The 18,443-nt window shown below is 38.1% G+C and overlaps 3 protein-coding genes across 4 annotated transcripts; 1 reads left to right on the top strand and 2 right to left on the bottom strand.

Annotated features, from left to right (window-relative positions):
* Positions 1–1,524: 1,524 nt before the first annotated feature.
* Positions 1,525–8,329, bottom strand: josd1 (Josephin domain containing 1). The gene is made up of 5 exons (XM_026276724.1): positions 8,174–8,329; positions 7,081–7,761; positions 6,859–6,987; positions 3,114–3,308; positions 1,525–3,011 (listed from the first exon to the last, which is right to left on the bottom strand). Exons 2-5 carry the CDS (start codon positions 7,362–7,364, stop codon positions 2,912–2,914), a joined length of 708 nt encoding a protein of 235 aa, XP_026132509.1. The 5' UTR covers positions 7,365–7,761; positions 8,174–8,329; the 3' UTR covers positions 1,525–2,911.
* Positions 8,330–9,145: 816 nt separating this feature from the next.
* xrcc6 (X-ray repair complementing defective repair in Chinese hamster cells 6) lies at positions 9,146–14,458 on the bottom strand. Its single transcript, XM_026276723.1, has 12 exons — positions 14,206–14,458; positions 13,957–14,069; positions 13,731–13,872; positions 13,401–13,652; positions 13,140–13,326; positions 12,057–12,243; positions 11,787–11,955; positions 11,493–11,654; positions 11,241–11,370; positions 11,050–11,150; positions 10,846–10,962; positions 9,146–9,561 (listed from the first exon to the last, which is right to left on the bottom strand). Exons 1-12 carry the CDS (start codon positions 14,273–14,275, stop codon positions 9,362–9,364), a joined length of 1,830 nt encoding a protein of 609 aa, XP_026132508.1. The 5' UTR covers positions 14,276–14,458; the 3' UTR covers positions 9,146–9,361.
* Positions 14,459–15,435: 977 nt separating this feature from the next.
* Positions 15,436–18,443, top strand: desi1b (desumoylating isopeptidase 1b). 2 transcript variants are annotated; one of them, XM_026276727.1, is made up of 7 exons: positions 15,436–15,841; positions 16,439–16,460; positions 16,525–16,565; positions 16,678–16,747; positions 16,840–16,949; positions 17,132–17,254; positions 17,350–18,443. In XM_026276727.1, exons 2-7 carry the CDS (start codon positions 16,458–16,460, stop codon positions 17,438–17,440), a joined length of 438 nt encoding a protein of 145 aa, XP_026132512.1. In that variant the 5' UTR covers positions 15,436–15,841; positions 16,439–16,457; the 3' UTR covers positions 17,441–18,443. The 2 variants fall into 2 exon arrangements, with proteins under 2 accessions (XP_026132512.1, XP_026132511.1); XM_026276726.1 differs by lacking the exon at positions 16,525–16,565 and having other exon boundaries at positions 15,446–15,841.

Below are 18,443 nucleotides of genomic sequence, written 5' to 3'. Positions count from 1 at the left end.
TAGATACATTGCACACAAACTGAAATTTCAAGAGTTTTTTATTTCAATTCTGATGGCTATGAAGTACAGCTTAGGAAAATGTAAAATTCAGTATCTGAAAAAAAATAGATTTTTTTACAAAACAGAAATGTTCAAGATCTCCAAAGTAGATTTAATTATGCACTCAATACATGGTTGGGGCTCCTTTTGTATGAAGGCGATCACCTGTGGCACTGCTGAGGCGTTATTGAAGCCCAGGTTGCTTTGATAAGCGGCCTTCAGCTCCTCTGTATTGTTTTTCAGATGTTATTTATCTTCCTCTTCACAATACCCCATAGATTCTCTGTGAGGTTCAGGTCAGGTGAGTTGGCTGGCCAATCAAGCACAGTAATATCATGGTCATCATTTGGAAGTGGTTTTGGCACTGTGGGCAGGTGCTAAAATCCTGCTGAAAATGAAATCATTACCTCCATAAAGCTTGTCAGGAGATGGAAACATAAAGTGCTCCAAAATCTCCTGGTAGATGGCTGCATTGACTTTGGACTTGATAAAACACAATGGAGCAACACCAGCAGACGTCACAGCTCCACAAATCATCACTAACTTTAGAAACTTCACACTGGACTTCAAGCAGCTCTGTGCTTCTCCAGACCTTGATTTCCAGTCCAGTTCTTTTTCTCCTTACCCCAGGTGAAATGCTTCTGATGTGTTTTTCTGGTTAAGGAGTGGCTTGGTTCTAGGAATGTGACAGCTGTTCGCCCTTTTCCTGAAGACGTCCGAGTGTGGTGGATGTACTGACTCTGGCTTCAGTCCACTCCTTGTGAAGTTCTCGAATCAACTTTTCCTAACAATCTTCCCAAGGCTGTGGTCATCCCTGTTGCTTGTGCACCTTTTCCTACCACACTTTTTCCTTCAAGTCAACTTTCTATGAATATATTTTGATACAGCACTCTGTGAACAGCCAGCCCTTTCAGCAATGACCTTGTGTTGATGATTGTCTTCTGGACAACTGTCAACTATGTAGTCTTTCCCATAATTGTGGTTGCATGTTCTAAACTAGCCCAAAAATATACCCAGCATTTATACTCAAAATTAATCAAATTAAGCCCAAAATTGAATATTTAAATTTTCTGAGAATGAATTTTTTATTTTCTTAAGCTGTAAGTCGTAACCATCGAGAGAAAAAAAAAAACCTCATGAAATATTTCAGTTTGTGTGCAATGAATCTAGAATATAGGAAAATTAGCTTTTTTAAACTACAAAAATAAAGACCTTTTTCATGATTCTATTCAATTTTTTTTAGATGAAACAAATATATATATATATATATATATATATATATATATATATATAGTTTTTTATTATTATTATTATTATATATTTAAAAAAAAAAAATCACAGAATACATGCATATATATCTGCCCTTTAATTTAGGATGATGTTCCCTCACACAGATGACCACATTTGATGGTCCAAAGCATCTAGAATAATGAAAACCCCTGGTGTGAATTACATGAACAAGATAAAAAGCAGCAACACACTTTATACATAAAGACATTTTTAATGATGTCACTGCACATTTTACACCATACATAAAGTGCCATAATAAGCATTTTATTTGAATGGAAAACAATGGCATGAGCACATGTTATCCCCGTCCCCCTGCAAAATGGGTTGTGGAGATTTAGATTGTCATGGCAAAGAAATCTATTAATCTCTACAGTATTACAAAGCACCCTGTGTATGGACATGTGGAATGTTCCTTTTAAGTTGTAGCATCTGATTTGAGTGTCTATATAATCTATTTGAAGTGTTTTCCATAATATTTTGAAGATCGGTGTTTAACAAGTGAAATTTAATCAAGTTGAATCTGAAGATAACCTGAGATGCATTATTAGACTTCCCTTTGTGTAAATCGGCTCCCTCTGTAAACAGTTTAAGGCCATGTTAATCCAATATCAATCAAAGATGAATAAACTTTGCAAGATAACTCAACCTTTCTAACTCTTAGTTCAGCATGTGCCATTTTAAAAGTATATACAGCCGTTTCAATTAACAACAGGTTTTGGCAGTTTAACTTTTTTTTTTTTTTAAACCACCAACACTCTCGGTTTTATTTTCCTACATGTAGTCTAGGATTCAACAAGTCTAACCTTCACTGTCTAACAAGAAAAGGGTGTCCAGAGAAACTGTTAAAGGTAAGAGATTAACAGGTGACCGTTTTGGTAACATATGGTATAGGAAACGAACACAAAACATCCAATTACTGTGGTGCCATGCTGTACTGTGATACACAGGAAACATCTCATCTGTCACTATGCCGTTTAATATGTAGGAAACAGTTAATCAGGGGCTACTGGTGTTCCTTCTCTAAATCTTCAAGTACATGCACTAATAAGTACATATGCACCCCTGTGTTAAACAAAATCTAGTTGGTCAAACGAATACCTTTTTCGGTGACCTGTAATGTGTGGTGGACAGTTCAGATGATCACATGGATGCACGTGAAATCACATGGAAAGAGAGAAGTGGCGAGGATGACAGGTGATGCACGAGGAGAACACATCACTAATCATTCCATAACCTCTCACTTTCAAGTCCAAAAACAGTACAAAGTAAAAGAAATAATCAATGTATAAAAAATGCATCAGAATCCCAAATACCAAACACAATTCTCTGCGTAGTGTTTTGTTGTCTTGTGATAACCCTGTGTGTGTCCTTTGCTGCTTCAGTCTCCATGGCAAGAGTCCAGCGTGTGTGAGTGTGTGTGTGTGTAAACAAGTCTGAGCAGTGTGCTTTCATGACCAGTTGAGTGCAACTCGATTTGCTCTTTAAATGGGTCCCTGACTGAACCTCACATTTCCCTCCTGAGCATGAATTTAAGAAACCTACAAAACAAAAACCAAAAAAAACAAACAATCCGAAACATTCATCAGTTATCAGACCTCCATGTCTGGTGGACTTCCACCTCCTCTGGCACAACCAATAGGAGTTCACAGTTCTTCCCTCGAAGCTGGTGACGCAAAAACTTCCTGTGAAATAATCAAAATAATAGCTAGAGCAGAAAAAGAGAAAAAAAAAGAGCTTGGCATTGAAACCGACTGCTACTTTTCCCTTTAGTATTTCACACTTACCTCAGTTCATCAGCTGTTCCGATAGCATGAGGACTGCGCAGTTTGGAGTCCAAGTTATAGTAGACTCCTCCCACTTCTCGAACTCCAATCCAGTGTTGGCGCTTGAGGGGCAGTCGTAACGGCCCCCAACGCAGATTGGATGGCACATTCAAGATGAATCCAGTGACGTTCGGCAGTGCAATGCTGCCGACATCCCTATAGCATGACAAATACATTTTTTTTAAAATAAATGTCACATCTGTGAAATGAAAATTCCTTTATTTACTGACACTGACCAAACTTAAAGGGGGGGTGAAAAGCTATTTCATGCATACTGAGTTTTTTACACTGTTAAAGAGTTGGATTCCCATGCTAAACATGGACAAAGTTTCAAAAATTAAGTTGTACGTTTGAAGGAGTATTTCTGTTCAAAAAATACTCCTTCCGGTTTGTCACAAGTTTCGGAAAGTTTTTTCGAGTATGGCTCTGTGTGACGTTAGATGGAGCGGAATTTCCTTATATGGGTCCTAAGGGCACGTCTGCCGGAAGAGTGCGCGCTCCCATATAGCAAAGCACTGAGAGCACAGACATTCACTGATCAGAGCGAGAGACCGAATTGTCACAAAAGAAGTGTGTTTTTGGTTGCCAGGGCAAGAAAACCCTGCACAGATTACCAAAAGAGAAACAGCATTAAGGGCCCAGTGGATGGAGTTTATTTTTACAGAGCATCAACGGAGATGTGCAAGTGTTTGTGTTTGTTCCCTGCATTTCGAAGATGCTTGTTTTACAAACAAGGCCCAGTTTGACGACGGATTTGCGTATCGTTTATTTCTTAAGGATGATGCAATCCCAACGAAAAAGGGTCACGATCGTGTGTTGGAACCGCAGGTGGTGAGTAAAACTGCTTAAAATATCTCTGCCTCGTTGTTAGTGTGTCCTGTTAGCAAGTCGTTGCTGCAGCTGCTCTCTTTCAGTTTCAACCTCGGGATCTGATTCTGGATCATAAATATACGCTGAATCTGACTGTTAGCCATGGTTTGTTTTGGATGTTTTTTTCCTCACGGTAATGTCACAGCTTCCAAACGCTCTCATGCAAAAGCCTACTGGCGCTCGTGATTCTTTAGCTCCGCCCACATGTCACGCCTCCAGCCGGTCGTGTTTTTCCGGGAAAAATCGGTACAGACTATCTTACTCTTATGAATATAATAAAACTAAAGACTTTTTGGAGTTATAAAGGATGCAGTACTACTCTATAGGTACTCAAGATTAACAGGAGATTGAGTGAAAACGAGCATTTCACCCCCCTCTTTAAAAGAAACAGTGGAACATAAAATAAGATCTTTTGCAGAATGCTGGTAACCAAAAAGTTTCAGTTCCCATTGACTTTAATTATATAGACAAAAAATACAATAAAAGTGACTGGGAACCAAAACTGTTTGCTAACCAAAATGTTACAAATATCTTCATTTGTGTTTTGCAAATGAAATAAATGCATAGAGGTTTGGAATGACATGTATGCATTAACTTTTACTATCCCCGTATTTTCCTATATTTGGTGTTCATAAAATGGATTCCACAGTCCTCGTGTTAAAAGGGTCAGATGATGCGATTTCCATTTTTCCTTTCTCTTTGGAGTGTAACAAGCTCTTGGTGCATGAAGAAAATCTGTAAAGTTGCTAAATTCTCAAATCCAAAGAGATATTATTTATCAACAGTTAAGACTCTGCCATGCCCCCCTAAAACGGCTCATTCTAACACGCCCCCCACACGTCTATGTCACTGTGGAAACATTTGCGTAATGCTGCCCAAATGTTCATGCAAATAAAGAAGGTGTGGTTTCAGTAACTGCAGTAAGTGTTGAAGCAGCCGTGTCAGGGAGATGCTGTGTGTATGGCAAAAGCACTTTATTTGGTATTCTGAAAGTAGATGCATTTAGGAATCTTTAAAGCCCGGGACACACCAAACTGTGTTCCACTCATCGGCATCAGTGAAAGTGAAAGTTTGTCGTCGGCTGTAGTCTGTGTGGTGTGTTCCAGCACAGCTTTTTGGTCTGACGATGCCGAACGCGAGGCGACAACACCGTCGGCTTTCGTCACCACTAGTTCTTTGAAGTCGGCTTGGTGTGTCCCGGCCTTAAAAGGTTAGTTCTCCCAAAACGAAAATCATGTCATTAATGAATCACCCTCATGTCGTTCCAAACCCGTAAGACCTCCGTTTGGATGACAGTTTAAGATATTTTAGATTTAGTCCGAGAGCTCTCAGTCCCTCCTTTGAAAGTGTGTATACGGTCACAGCTTTCAAACACTCTCAACGCAAAAGCCTACTCGCGCTCGTGATTCTTTAGCTCCGCCCACACGTCACGCCTCCAGCCACTCGTGTTTTTCCGGGAAAAAACGGTACAGATTATCTTTCTCTTATAAATATAATAAAACTAAAGACTTTTTGGAGTTATGAAGGATGCAGTACTACTCTATAGGTACTCAAGATTAACAGGATATTGAGTGAAAACGAGCATTTCACCCCCCCTTTAAGTAATTTGTGGATTAATGCTTATTAAAGACACAAAACGTTTCAAGTGATTCAGTTCGATTCGGTGAACTGGTTCAAGAAGATCTGGTTACATCGAGTGATTCACACTGAGGTCTCATGGGTTTGGAACGACATGAGAGTGAGTTATTAATGAAATAATTTTTGACACACTTTTTGGCTGAACTAACCCTTTAAGATTACTTACAACAGAACAGCAATGCATTTTATGGATGATCGTTTCATGAACCTGGGAGAGGAGGTAATTCAGACTTTGTTATGACAATCTGGTGCTTCTGAATCAGCTACTAGAAGTATGTTTTTGTTAGTTTAAGCATTTGCTATTGAATGGTCAAATGTGGAGTTTTGCACATCGTGTGTGTGTGTGTGTGTGTGTGTGTCACATTCCAGTGGAGTCAGCCGTTTTAACCATGGCTTGTGTACTGCAAACACATACAAGCTTCATCACGGTGTCGGTCCCGCCACTCTGTTCCACTTTTGGGCTTGAACTGATGGTAAAACTAAGAACATTATTATTAAAAGTTGGAGGTTCACGATTATGGAAAGGGGCGTTACATTTCCGACGAGTGCGTGTTAGAATGAGTCGTTTTAGGGGGGTGTGGACAAGTTGAGACTTTTATAAAGAATATCTCTCTGAATTTGAGATTTTATTGTTTGCAACTTTACAGATTTTCGTTATGCACCAAGAGCGTAACGATCCAAATAGAAATGAAAACTTGAAATTGCATCATATGGCCCCTTTACAACTTTTTGCCCTAGTCAAGTCGTGCATAAAACAGGAAGTTATGTCATAAAGTTGAACCTCGCAGACCCACTGTATGTAAAGGTAAATATGTTTCTTAAATTATAAAATAACTTGACGTTAGGCATGTTAGTTTGTGTTATAAAATATCTTATGCTGTGACCAAAAAAGTAAAATTTATAATTAATGTTTCAAGACATTTAAAAAAATAATAATAATCTTGGGAGAAAAAAAAAAGCATTCTAAAAGAAACATAAAACAAAGTGGTTAAAAATCACTACAAACTCAATTCACAATTCTATTTTTTTAATTGCTTTTTTATGTCCCCCTGTAATGTATTTCAAAACTCAAACATGCTAAACTTATGAAAATTATGTTTCATGCTGAATTAAAGATATGTAAATTTGTCAAAACCATGTGAAACAAACATTAATTCAAGTTTTGGACTATATTTACTACAACAGCATAATAAAATACCTTCTCTTGTCCCACCAAACAGCCTCAAACCCACGCGTCTGCAATGCAGCCATGATGACATTCACATCATAGTTGCCATTTCCCAGCATGTTTTTCTTGTGGGGCGTTACCAAAGTGCTAGGGGAGAGCCTGAAAAAGAAAGAGGAAGCAGAAGTGTGACCAAAAAAATAAAAAAAAATCCAAAATTAGATCACCTCAACAATACATAATCTTAGCACTGACCTCTGGTAGATGTCCTGAAGTGCATCCCGACTGAAGGCCGCTCCGTCCTGGAAGACATTGTTTAGGGCATGCAGAGCGCACAGCTCCCGATGCTGCTTTTCGTGATAAATGGCGGGAGGTTGTGACAAGGTGGGGGGCGTTCCAGCATTCAGCCTATCCTCCAGCTCGGACCCACGTCCACCGACAACTTCTCCTTTCTGCTTGCTGACCTTCCATGGCATACAGCCCAGCTCCTGAAACCCCCCGACCCCCCTCCCCTTACCAGAACATGGAGTACTCCCCATTCCTGCTGCTATGTCACCACTATCATCTCCAAAGCAACCTCTCAGCTGCTCGGGATGAGTGGCAAGGGGAGGGGAGGTAGTTACTGGAGTGAAAGGTGAGCCAGTGCACCTTGCAGTGAATCAGTGAAAAGATTAGAAAAATGGAACCGATGGATCTTCTCAGAAGCAGATTCGACTGGGTCCCCTTTCTGTGCTCTTCATTTTGTTATTGCACAAAGACTTGCCAAGCAACATAATAACCACTAGGGCAGAGCAGTTCTTTCCATTTTGGACGACATCAGGGTGGAAAAGACTTAAGCATGACTTGTACAGCTGACTGGGACTAAATGGGTCAGCAGTGCAGGATCCTGGCAACTGTCAGAGCAGACCACGGTGAGAACCTCAGAGATAACCTTGGCTTTAGAGTCGAAAACAAACACAACAAGAGAGTGATTATTAATCAGATAATTAAAACAAAACGGCAAATGATTAAATCCTGAACATTAGCGTTTATTAACCGAGTGGCAAGTCTAAACAGGAACCCTTTAGACACCTAATGTGCAGCTGTGCCCAGGATGACTGCATTGGGAATGGCTGTACAGAACTTCCTGGCAGCTGACTGGATGGGTGTTTATGACTTACTGAAGGACGGAAACGACACTTCGTACACACGTTTAATAAGAGCAACTCAAGGCATGCAGTATTTTTGTCTGGGCTTCTGAACTCCTGCGTTCAGACCAATTTGACACTCTAGCTACGTGCTACTCGTTTGATAGCAAAGGACAAAATGACACCTTTCAAACTGTCAGTGTTCTCCTCCTAGCACTTACCTCTGTCCGTATACGATACGTTACAAGCTCGGCTGCTTTCGTTCCTCTAACTTGGCGCTTTCGCGTCCTCTCCCGGAGTTGTTTATTCCTTTGTCTCTTGTACTTTTTCCTTGCAGCTCTCTGGCTCAACGTGAGCATGCGCAAAACGTCATTGGCTTTCCGCTGGTTTGCGTCACGAGCAGGTTGCGTCCCATGGGACTGTCAAACATGTCTCGTTCGCCCACATTAGGAAATTAATAAGAGACTTCCTATTTCTTTTTGGAGACATTAATTTTCCAATTTTTTTCCCCATCTGATATATATATTTTTTCCGGTTTGTGTAGGGTCTGTTCTGGGCTGTATAAACAGCCATTTATAGCGTTAGCAGAAAATAAACTATCTTTATATCTACATTTAGATATGCTGCAATTACAAACATCTGTGGCAAATGATTGTCATCCTTATGTATGTTTAAATTTCTTGCTAATGAGAATACAAATGACAATACCCGATTACTTCATGCCAGTTTTTGGAAACCCACACACTGTTTATGTTGTTTAACAAATTAAGAATCAGATGCCTAGAGTCAAGACAGAATCTGTGTTTTTCTTCCCATTATTTCTACACCGATTATGAAGTAAAATCAGTGGATTGAATTTAGAGTATTAGACAAACTAGTTGCTCAACCCAAATGTTTACCAAACATACAAGCAAGAGTTGATTTGTAGAAATACATTCACAATAGGCGTTCAACTTATCAGGCATACATTATGTAATTTACATTACCAAGCTCCAAAGTATCAATGGACAATATTAAGAAAAGTTTCCATACTAATTTAAATTAAACCAGTGTTTTGAGGTGTTTGATACAATATCCTTCTTTACTACTTTGTATTAAATCATGCTGATGCTTGTGAGGCTTAAGAAAAAATGAGGAATAAAGAGCAAAAGTTTAAAGAATAGCAAGAAAATGAGGTGAAATAAGGATGTTAAATGATACTGTTAAAACTACAGCTACTTTTATTACATCCATTATGACAACAGTCACAAAGCTGAATGGAATTTTGCTTTAGACGGGAAAGTAATTTGGAATGTGCAGAAATACAAATCTCTCGGTATTTATTTTATGAAGCAGTATGGTGACTAATCAAGTAATCAAGGTGTCAAGGTTTTATTCTACGCCAAATGTGGACAAGGTCTTAATAACTTTTATTTGGAGAGGTGCATGGTCAGGGCATCTATAAGCTCCTGTTTCTTGGTTCCTGTTGTACGTATTCCAAACTGCTTGCATGCATCCTTTAGCACAGGCACTGTCAGTTTTCCCAAGGTGTTCTTTGCCACATGGTTTTTCAGATCTTCCTCTGACATCTCAACTTTTGGCTTCTTTTCAGCACCACCACCAGATTCAGCTGGGCAAAAAGAAAGATACATCTCAAGTCAAGATTCTTTTACTGTCAACTTTGAATGTTTCTGAATGTAGTGGCATTGTAACCAAAAGAAGACAGGAGTAATTTCCAATGCACACTGAACCATGATGCTATGTCTTTGCAGTATTGCATAGTATTATTATGCATTAGCCATGTTAAAAGGAAAAAAAACAAAAAACAATTTGGCTACATAATAATAATAATAATTAATTTTATAATTAAAAACAAATCAAATAAATACATTAACGCTGCAATAATACTACTATACTTTAAAATAAGTATTATAATATGAGTATTTGATATTTCTTGATAATTTTTTATTTTACACTAGTAAAAATCACAGTATAAAGACAGATTTATAAATTATTCTCAATACAAATTTGGGATACGGTTGGCCTGTGCTGCATTTTCAAAATGCACATATGTGACCCGGCACTTGCAGAAATGGAGTTCATGTAGAGCCACTCAGAGACACTAAATCACTGGATCATTGGGTTGCTCGCGTGTAAATGAACACAGTGCCACACTTGCCAGCTGGCAACTATCACCACTTCATTTGCTTGCCAACACTGATTTGTTAATTGTGGACCCTGGCTGAGACTCTAAGAGTGTTCTGCACCGAGCTTGCAGTTGCGGTTTGATGGTGCCACTCAGGTGTGCCTTGTACGCCCTGTCATCATTTTTTTTTTTTTTTTTTTTAAGTGAAGTGGCGGGCTCTTTGATTGCCCCCTGGTGGCTGACTGCAGTACAGGTCATAAACCTCTCCATGTAAACAAATGAGACTGGAGTCAAAATAAAAAAATTGAATTACACTTCCCATACAATTTTCCGAAAGAGGGTTTTGGTCATTTAAGGTAGTTGTTATCACGCTGATATACGTTTAATTTCTTTGTTCACATTTCGCATGTCTTTATGGTTGATTGGGTCTGCAGGAGTTTGATACCCCATCTCCACTTCACGACATTACTGTGCAGACTCTGGTTCCGAATTAATCTTTACCGAACTAATCTCTACCGCCCAGACTGTGGCTCCAAATGACGTAATTTACTCAAGATCGCAGCAGCCATGCTGAGATGCTTTGGCTTCACTTTTCTAGTAGAAGGAAGTGGAGACGTGTCGTCCACCTTTTTTTTTTTTTTTTTACAGTCCACTAGTGCCTCTAACTTGTGCACTGTTGTCGGAAACTATTCATACAAGAAATAAATGTATTTGAAAATGCAGCGTTTTTTTAAAAAAAAATGTAAGATCATTTGAAATCTCACCCACCAGTTTTGCGTTTAGCTGCAGGCTTCCCTTCAGGATTATAATCAGGAGGATAGACTAAATCTTTGAACTCTTGAGCCAGTGGACCAAGACGAGCATCCATCATTTGTACCTTGGGCACTGAGGGAACACACAGAGTGTGAGACAGTAATAGATTTCAAAACAGAACAATAATCCATTTAAAACATTTCAGATCTTAGGAAATACTTGTTAAATCCTCAATGGGCTCGGGTTCAAGCATATTCAGAGCCAAAGCCTCCAGGTTCCTGAAGTGCTGTTGTAGCACTGGGTTTTCAAATGCATCACTCCTATAAAAACATAAGATTTACAGTACAAATTAACTACAACTCCATGATAGAAGAATACACTGGGAACAACATGTAGAAAACCACACTAACCTGTATTTAAAGCGGAGCTTGTGCACAATCTCCTTCATCTTGTCCACCTGCTCATCAGACGCTCTGGGACCCTCATGAGCATCCACAGTGCGTATGTCATCAGCAAAGGGAAGAAATATCACATGGAAGCCTAAAATATAAAATCCCACAATTTAATATTACTCTTTGATCTATATACAAAGATCAATTAGCCATACAATTGAAAGTAGCATTCAGTGTCAATGAAAATTGTCCAGTCTTGATTACAGTTACCTGGAGGTGTTGTCTGAGTTTGACTCTGATCCAGTTCTTCTCTCTGAGGAACTAGTGCCACAAACCGAGGTGGAGTGTTACGACGAGGAATGTATCTGCACAATGCAAATACGTTTTTTTCACTGCACTTCAAAAGCAGAGCTGTAAACACACAGGCGCTTCCTAGGGTAAACAAAAGAAAAAAGAAAGAACTGCACATCAGCTTTCCAAAATGACAAGGAAAAAAAATCAGTTATTAAAACAAGTGAACTGCACTGAAAGTTCTCAGGCTTTCATAAGCAGATAAAGACCTGCCTGATATCTGCTCTTCCTCAGGGTATATGAAGAGCGCGGGGCGTATATGATAGTGCAGTTTGAGATGGTCCATGGGCTTAAACCCCATCAGAACCAAACCTGGATCATCAAACTTCTTAATCTCATCCACCTCATCCTTTTCCATCACGATCTGTTTCTTCCCATAAACCTTCATAGAAAGTAGACAAATTGTGTGATAAGAAAACTTGAAGACACAAATAAAAAGAGCAAATTACAGTATAGCTTTGTGATAGTATTGATTATGATTACCTGTGCCCTCTTCATATCATTTGGCAAAAGTATCCCGCCATTATGGGCATGGAAGTAACGGGTTTTAGTGCGCACTGGTTCGTTAGTATCTCTGTGAAGCTTGACAGCAGAAGGTTTGACGGCAGTCCTGGCCAACACATACACACCAACTGCCAGATTGACACCTTCTCCGAGAGAGAATGTTAACCTAAAACACAGTGAAAAATAAATATATATATATATATAAAAAAATAAAATATAGAAATCTAAGAACTACATTCTGGAACTATTTTGATCCAGAAATTATACATCACAATTTTTACATATGGTTAAGTAAAGTGAAAGTTTGCATAAATATTGCAAAACTATATTAAATAGGGGTGCACTGATGATGTATCGACTGATTAAAGCATCTGCACCAGATGGCCGATTGATAAAAAACAGCCGACAAACAGGGCCAATTATATCCTGTAAATCAAAAGGGGAGGACACCTGTGTGTAGAAATAATCTCAATCAGTTTTTCCAATCAGAGAAAGACATTAATAAATAGCTTGTGAACAATGTACTTGAAACTTAAAATTACATTTACCTCAGGAACCTTATAAAGTGTTCCTAGTTGGTTAGTTAGATATATAAGAAAAGAAAAAACAAACTTCAGAGGAGCTTATTTACTATTTATTATATATCTGTCCCGAAGAATAGTTATTAGGAAAACTGCTTTATGTGCAACTGAGCTTTTAAATGCTATTATTATATCTGAAAATAACTAGAAGTTGAATGTAAAGGTTTGGGTTCTGTTTTTAATTGGAAACTCTTATATTATAGCAATGAGTGGTTTCCTGTATAATTCACACTATTAGAGTAAACTAAAGTATCAGTAGATGTCATTCTGTATCTTGAGAAATTTTGCATCAATTCTTGATGGACAAGTCCTGCACTAGCTATATTTTTTCTTGTTTGGATTTACATCACAGTAGGAAAGAAAGGAACTGATGACCACAGCAAATTGAATTAAAATCTAATTACAAACACTAGAGAAAAATATTACCTGCTGTATAGGACCAGCAATCTGGTGAATGATTTGACTGGAACAGTGCATTTACCTGCTTTGAGATCTTTTCTTTAACTCTTTAGCCCTGACCCTCTTCTGCAAGTCCTCCAGTTTCCTGGAGGGTTCAGTCTGGAGGCCAAGCTCACTTTCATCTTCTGGAGGGCTTACGATGTCACAGAAGAACAAGGAAACATCGAAACCTCCTGGCTTTGTAAGGTGCATCAAGTCTATGACCACACCTGAGGAACAACAGGACATATATTTTAAATTGTCCATCAGTAAGACCGTCATTTTCCACTTCTTTTCAGCCTACCTGTCTCTTTAAGGTCAGCAGCCTTTGTCCGAGCCTGTCTGTCTTTAGCACCGTCTCCTCCATGAGGTTCATCCCTGCAAGTGAAGATCATCAGGCGCTTGTGTGACAGTCGCAACTTGATGTCACTGTAAAGGTTGGAGCAGCACCACAGAGCCTCTCCGAGGGACGTTTCGCCACTGCCCATGGTCTTTTCAGCAAATTGAACTCCTTTTTCACCCAACAGTTTATCAATATCCAGTACACGTTGAGATCCTGAAAAGGGAATCAGTATGCGTGATAAATTCACCATTATATAGGCAATTTGAAAAGCACACAGAGTCAGTTACCCACCAGGGGAATCCAAGTCATGGTAGACGTAGACATGCTTGAAGGAATTTCTTGGATTCTTGCTCTGTTCAGTCCCATAGAACACCAAAGCGACCAGGTCTTTGTCACTGCTTATGATTTTACTAGTGTACACACTACGTACACACTAGATACAACAGAAAATAAGGTCTATTAGATATGCACTGAAAAAAAAGATAATGAATGAATCAAATGTTACAGTTTGACTCACCTGCATAGTCATGTCAAAATTTGATGGCTCTCCATCCTCTGCCTTGATGAACATCTCTTTGGAGGCATCAACCAAAAACACCAGGCTGTCGCGGCCACTGATTTTGTAATCACCTAATAATTTAAAAGTAATTAAGATTTTCTTATTTAATTACATCTTAATTTAATATAAGTTAAGTTTAAAATAGTATAAAGCGTGCAACTCATATAACAGACGACAATTAATGCAGTTAACGTTAGCTGTGCTAACCTCCAGAATCCTCTTCGTCCTCCTCTACCTCATCGTCTTCGTTTTGATAGTACTGTCTCCACTCCGCCATTACTCGTCGCTTTGTCCAAAAACCGTTTCAGAGATGCTTTCAATTAAAGTTGGGGAAAACAAAGCAAATTTTCTTACATTTAAGTTTAGGCACTTTTTTCTTTTCAGCAATCGAACTTTGCTTTTCTTTTACAACCGCGCATGCACGCATCCAGTCTGTGCGCCACAAATTGAATGACGGCTCCAGTAGCGTATCAGAGACGACTATTGAACGGCAAGAACCAATGGCGAGACGAGAGCGGAGTGACTGGTTAATCCATGCACGAGGAAGTAAACAAATGTTCCTGTTTAGCGCGTAAACATTTTAACAAAATTATAATTAATTACCATTTGTAATGAAAAACAAACAGACATGTTTTTCAAACATTTTCATTGCCATAAACAAATATTTTATGTAACTCGGTTCTTTTCTTTGAATAGATTGACTCGGTTCCCAATCTATCTGCACAATTTGTCTATGAACCGAACTGGTTTACAGCGATTCTCGAGTGAACCGAACAATTTGACCGACTGATGGGGCAAACTGTAAAAGCTATTCGAAATACTATAATAAACATCAGTATGGGTCCATATATGGATTTATTAAAGATGTAAAGAATGTTTATGACATGTCGGGATGTCAGCGACCACGTAATGAGGTAGGAGTTGAGTTGCTGAATCGGGAGTTTAGAACTGGCTTTTTGAAATGAACTGTTCAAACGAACCGAATCTCGAGAATGACTTCCGCTTACTAGTAGATTCTGTGGTGGGCGTGTCTGCCATGAACACCAGCAAGTTTGTTTTTGTTTTCTGAAATAAGTATATATATATTGACATTATCAGAGACTCTGTAAATAAGAAAGTTGTAAGAACTTTGAAAGTTTGTGAACTTTACAATATATTTATTTTATTTTATATATACGTACACGACACATGTATGTATCTATTTTATTTTTGTTTTGAAGTTCCTTTCCTCCCCTTGGCAACTGTTTTTGTTTGTTGTACTTTGTCCTTCGTTCTTTTCTCTTTTTTATTCTCTTATTGTTATGTTGTTGTTTTTGATAACATTGTTTGTAATAGTTCCTCGAGTTAAAAAAAATACAAACAAAAAAACCAGCATGTTTGTTCTTTTCAAATTCGCCATCTAGCGTTTTGGAGGATATTTCAGCTATTTGACAGATGTATCTGTGCTGCTATTGGTCGGGTCCACAATGAATAAGCACATTTGTCATAACCGGTATCAAAATATCACTGTGTCACTGTGACCAAGCGGACGTGAACGCTGCGGCGGATTTATTTCTTTCCTAAAATAATTTAAAACGACAACGAACGCATTCCTTGTGTGAATGTTTAAAGCGATAATGGAAATGTGAGCAAAAAACACAGGAGTATTGTTTTTTTCGAGTTCAATCAGAGCGAGAAATTCGAGCTACATTTCAGTTTGCTAAGTGTAGAGTTTCGTTTTTGTTTGTAAACACACGTTTGTCTAAACTCGTAGCGATGGCTGATGGAAGTTCTTTCAACGTGAAGTTGTACATTTATGACATGTCAAAAGGACTGGCCCGTCAGCTGAGTCCAATGATGTTAGGTGAGTTCTGCAGCTAAAGTTAAGTTCAGGGGAGGTGGTGGTGATGTCTCTAGAATAGAAATATGTCACTATGGGCCACAAAACCAGTCAGTTTCTCAATATTGTTTGTCTGTATAAATAAGCTTTCCATTGATGTGAGGTTTATTAGGATCGGACAATATTTGGCAGAGATACAACTATTTGTAAATCTTTAATCTGAGGGTGCAAAAAATAAAAAAATACTGAGAAAATTGTCCAAATTAATTCTTAAGACTGCATATTACTAATAAAAAATAAGATTTGGATACCTTTACGGTAGGAAATATACAAAATACCTTAATGGAACATGATCTTTACTTAATATCCTAATGATTTTTGGCATAAAAGAAAAATCTATAATTTTGACCCGTACAATGTTCTATTGGCTATTGCTAAAAATATACCCCAGCGACTTAAGACTGGTTTTTGTGGTCCAGGGTCACATATATGTTTTCGTGTTGTTGAAATGGTTTTTGTTTTTTGTTTTGAAATAAGATGTTTTATAAATTCTGGAGAAAAATTTACCTTTGGAAGTCTGTTAAGAAATGTCTGATTGCAATTCTGTATCTACACTGACAGGAAAGCAAGTTGAGGGAATATGGTGAGTATGTTCTATTATTATTATTATTATTATTATTATTATTATTATTATTTTATGTTTTGAGACTCTCGGGCAGCAGAATTTAATATACAGAGGAGTCCAAAGGTTTGAGTCCACTATTGAAACTGCTTATATTTTATATTTGTTTAAACTTAATAAACAGTTCAATTGATCAAGTCTTTATTTTAATGTATCATTCTTGGATTACTTAATGAAGGCACACATCTATAGTGGTTTACGGGGAAGAGTTTTTCTTTGGAGGAGGAGGCATTATGAGCTGCTTTCCGGTAAGAGGCAGATGTTCCTCAAGATATCTGAAAGGTAAAAGGCTATGTTCGTCTGTTACCCATCATAATCATGAAATGTTGTCATGTTTCAGGGTGGTACTATTCTAGGTATGTCTGATTCCACAGTGGACCTTGGAAACACAGAAGTTCCCCGGGACCTTTTTCAGGAATATCTGTCTTCGCTCAGGGAGTCTACTTACAGGTCAGAATATCTTTCTTTCTTTGCATTTATCAGGAAACTGCATATATATTATTATATTTCCTAGTTTAGTATGCAAAGACAAAGTATGGCATTGGTTTTTGAGAAATCTCTTAAATTTGTATCTACAGAAATGACAATATACATGTGCAAATCTGTACTACCTCCTTTTTTGTTTTTCACAGACCTGAAAAATACCACCTCTTTGAACACAACTGTAACACCTTTAGCGCTGAGGTTGCACAGTTTTTAACAGGGTCTAAGATTCCCTCATACATCACTGACCTCCCATCTGAGGTGCTTGCTACGTAAGTTTGTCTGTTCAGCTTTACAATCAAATTTGTTGTTGTTGTTGTTGACATTAGTGGCACTATTAGTAATAACTGGATTTCCTTCTCCATAGACCTTTTGGACAAGCGCTCCGTCCTTTTCTCGATTCAGTCACCATCACTCCATCGGGGGATAATGGCATGCATGGATATGGCCAGTGGTAGATCTGGCTGCATCTAAAAATATATTATTACAGCAGTCATGAAGCTTGTGTATCAGACATATAATAGTAATAATAATAATAAAAGTTTACTTATGTTTCACCCATTGTGCCTATATAAAAAGCATTTATATAAAAGCAGGTCTTCCAGATTTCTGCTCAGTGCCTTCAAACTCAAGTGATGAGTTGTTTAGTCTCTTGAAAATTCCTTCAGTGATCTGGGCTGTAAACAAATGGACCGGTTTGTCTGTATAGTTGACTTTTCATGACAGGATTTACAGTTCCTCTGGTACAAACTACAAGTGGCATATAATTACTAGTCAAGAGTTTGAAATAATCTTACAAAAAAATCCAGCCAACTTTTTAAATATTTTAAATGTACCAAAGCAAGTTGTATCAGGATTCCCCTCAACAGTCTGTAGGTGTCTCTGTTCTACCTCAACATCATCTGTTTAGTCAGATGCTTTGAGGTCAATAGAGGATGAGAATTAGGTTGGTCAAATTAGCTGTTGACCCTTGTGTGCTGTTGACCCTTTTTCTGTGTTGTAAGTTGTTATCTAAACCTTACCTTTACTCAGAACAACATTTATAGCGATCCTAAAGTGGCATGAATATATACTGAGGAGGGTTTAAGGGATCAGTGACGTCGCAAGAAGCGCAGTGTCCACAGATGAAGCTAATGAATGTTGTGTAAAATGTGCAGGTGTCACCAGCAATGGACCCAATATGAAAGTTGTTGTATTTTAAGTCTTTTTACTCTTGTCCAATTGCTTCCAATATAGTAGGAATGTGTCTTTGGTGACCATTAATAGTAATTATTCACCTAGCAGTATGTAATCCATAACTAAGTGGTTTGGTGGTAAATGGTCTGAACTGTGCTACTGTTGTTAAAAAAAAATATTTACAGCTTTCCTGCCTCAAATAAACCTAAATCATTTAAATGTGTTCTGTTAAATATCATTGTATCTCAGCTCTAAATAAATAAAGACATTCTGAAAGTATGAAAA

Source organism: Carassius auratus, chromosome 12, assembly GCF_003368295.1.
Source record: "Carassius auratus strain Wakin chromosome 12, ASM336829v1, whole genome shotgun sequence".
In the NCBI taxonomy this organism is placed as follows: Eukaryota; Metazoa; Chordata; class Actinopteri; order Cypriniformes; family Cyprinidae; genus Carassius; species Carassius auratus.
The sequence above is the reverse complement of the archived record's forward strand: the minus strand, read 5'-3'. Positions and strand labels throughout refer to the sequence as shown.

Excerpts from the sequence above, each read along its gene's own strand:
- josd1 (XM_026276724.1), bottom strand. The coding sequence starts at position 7,364 with ATGGGGAGTACTCCATGTTCTGGTAAGGGGAGGGGGGTCGGGGGGTTT. Across the intron at positions 6,988-7,080 it reads CTTCAGGACATCTACCAGAG|GCTCTCCCCTAGCACTTTGG; the intron begins GTCAGTGCTAAG and ends TTTCTTTTTCAG. Across the intron at positions 3,012-3,113 it reads GGAACAGCTGATGAACTGAG|GAAGTTTTTGCGTCACCAGC; the intron begins GTAAGTGTGAAA and ends ATTATTTCACAG.
- xrcc6 (XM_026276723.1), bottom strand. The coding sequence starts at position 14,275 with ATGGCGGAGTGGAGACAGTACTATCAAAACGAAGACGATGAGGTAGAG. Across the intron at positions 13,873-13,956 it reads ATTTTGACATGACTATGCAG|TGTGTACGTAGTGTGTACAC; the intron begins GTGAGTCAAACT and ends TGTTGTATCTAG. Across the intron at positions 10,963-11,049 it reads GCCCATTGAGGATTTAACAA|TGCCCAAGGTACAAATGATG; the intron begins GTATTTCCTAAG and ends GTGTTCCCTCAG.
- desi1b (XM_026276726.1), top strand. The coding sequence starts at position 15,754 with ATGGCTGATGGAAGTTCTTTCAACGTGAAGTTGTACATTTATGACATG. Across the intron at positions 16,748-16,839 it reads GCATTATGAGCTGCTTTCCG|GGTGGTACTATTCTAGGTAT; the intron begins GTAAGAGGCAGA and ends GTCATGTTTCAG. Across the intron at positions 17,255-17,349 it reads CCATCTGAGGTGCTTGCTAC|ACCTTTTGGACAAGCGCTCC; the intron begins GTAAGTTTGTCT and ends CCTTCTCCATAG.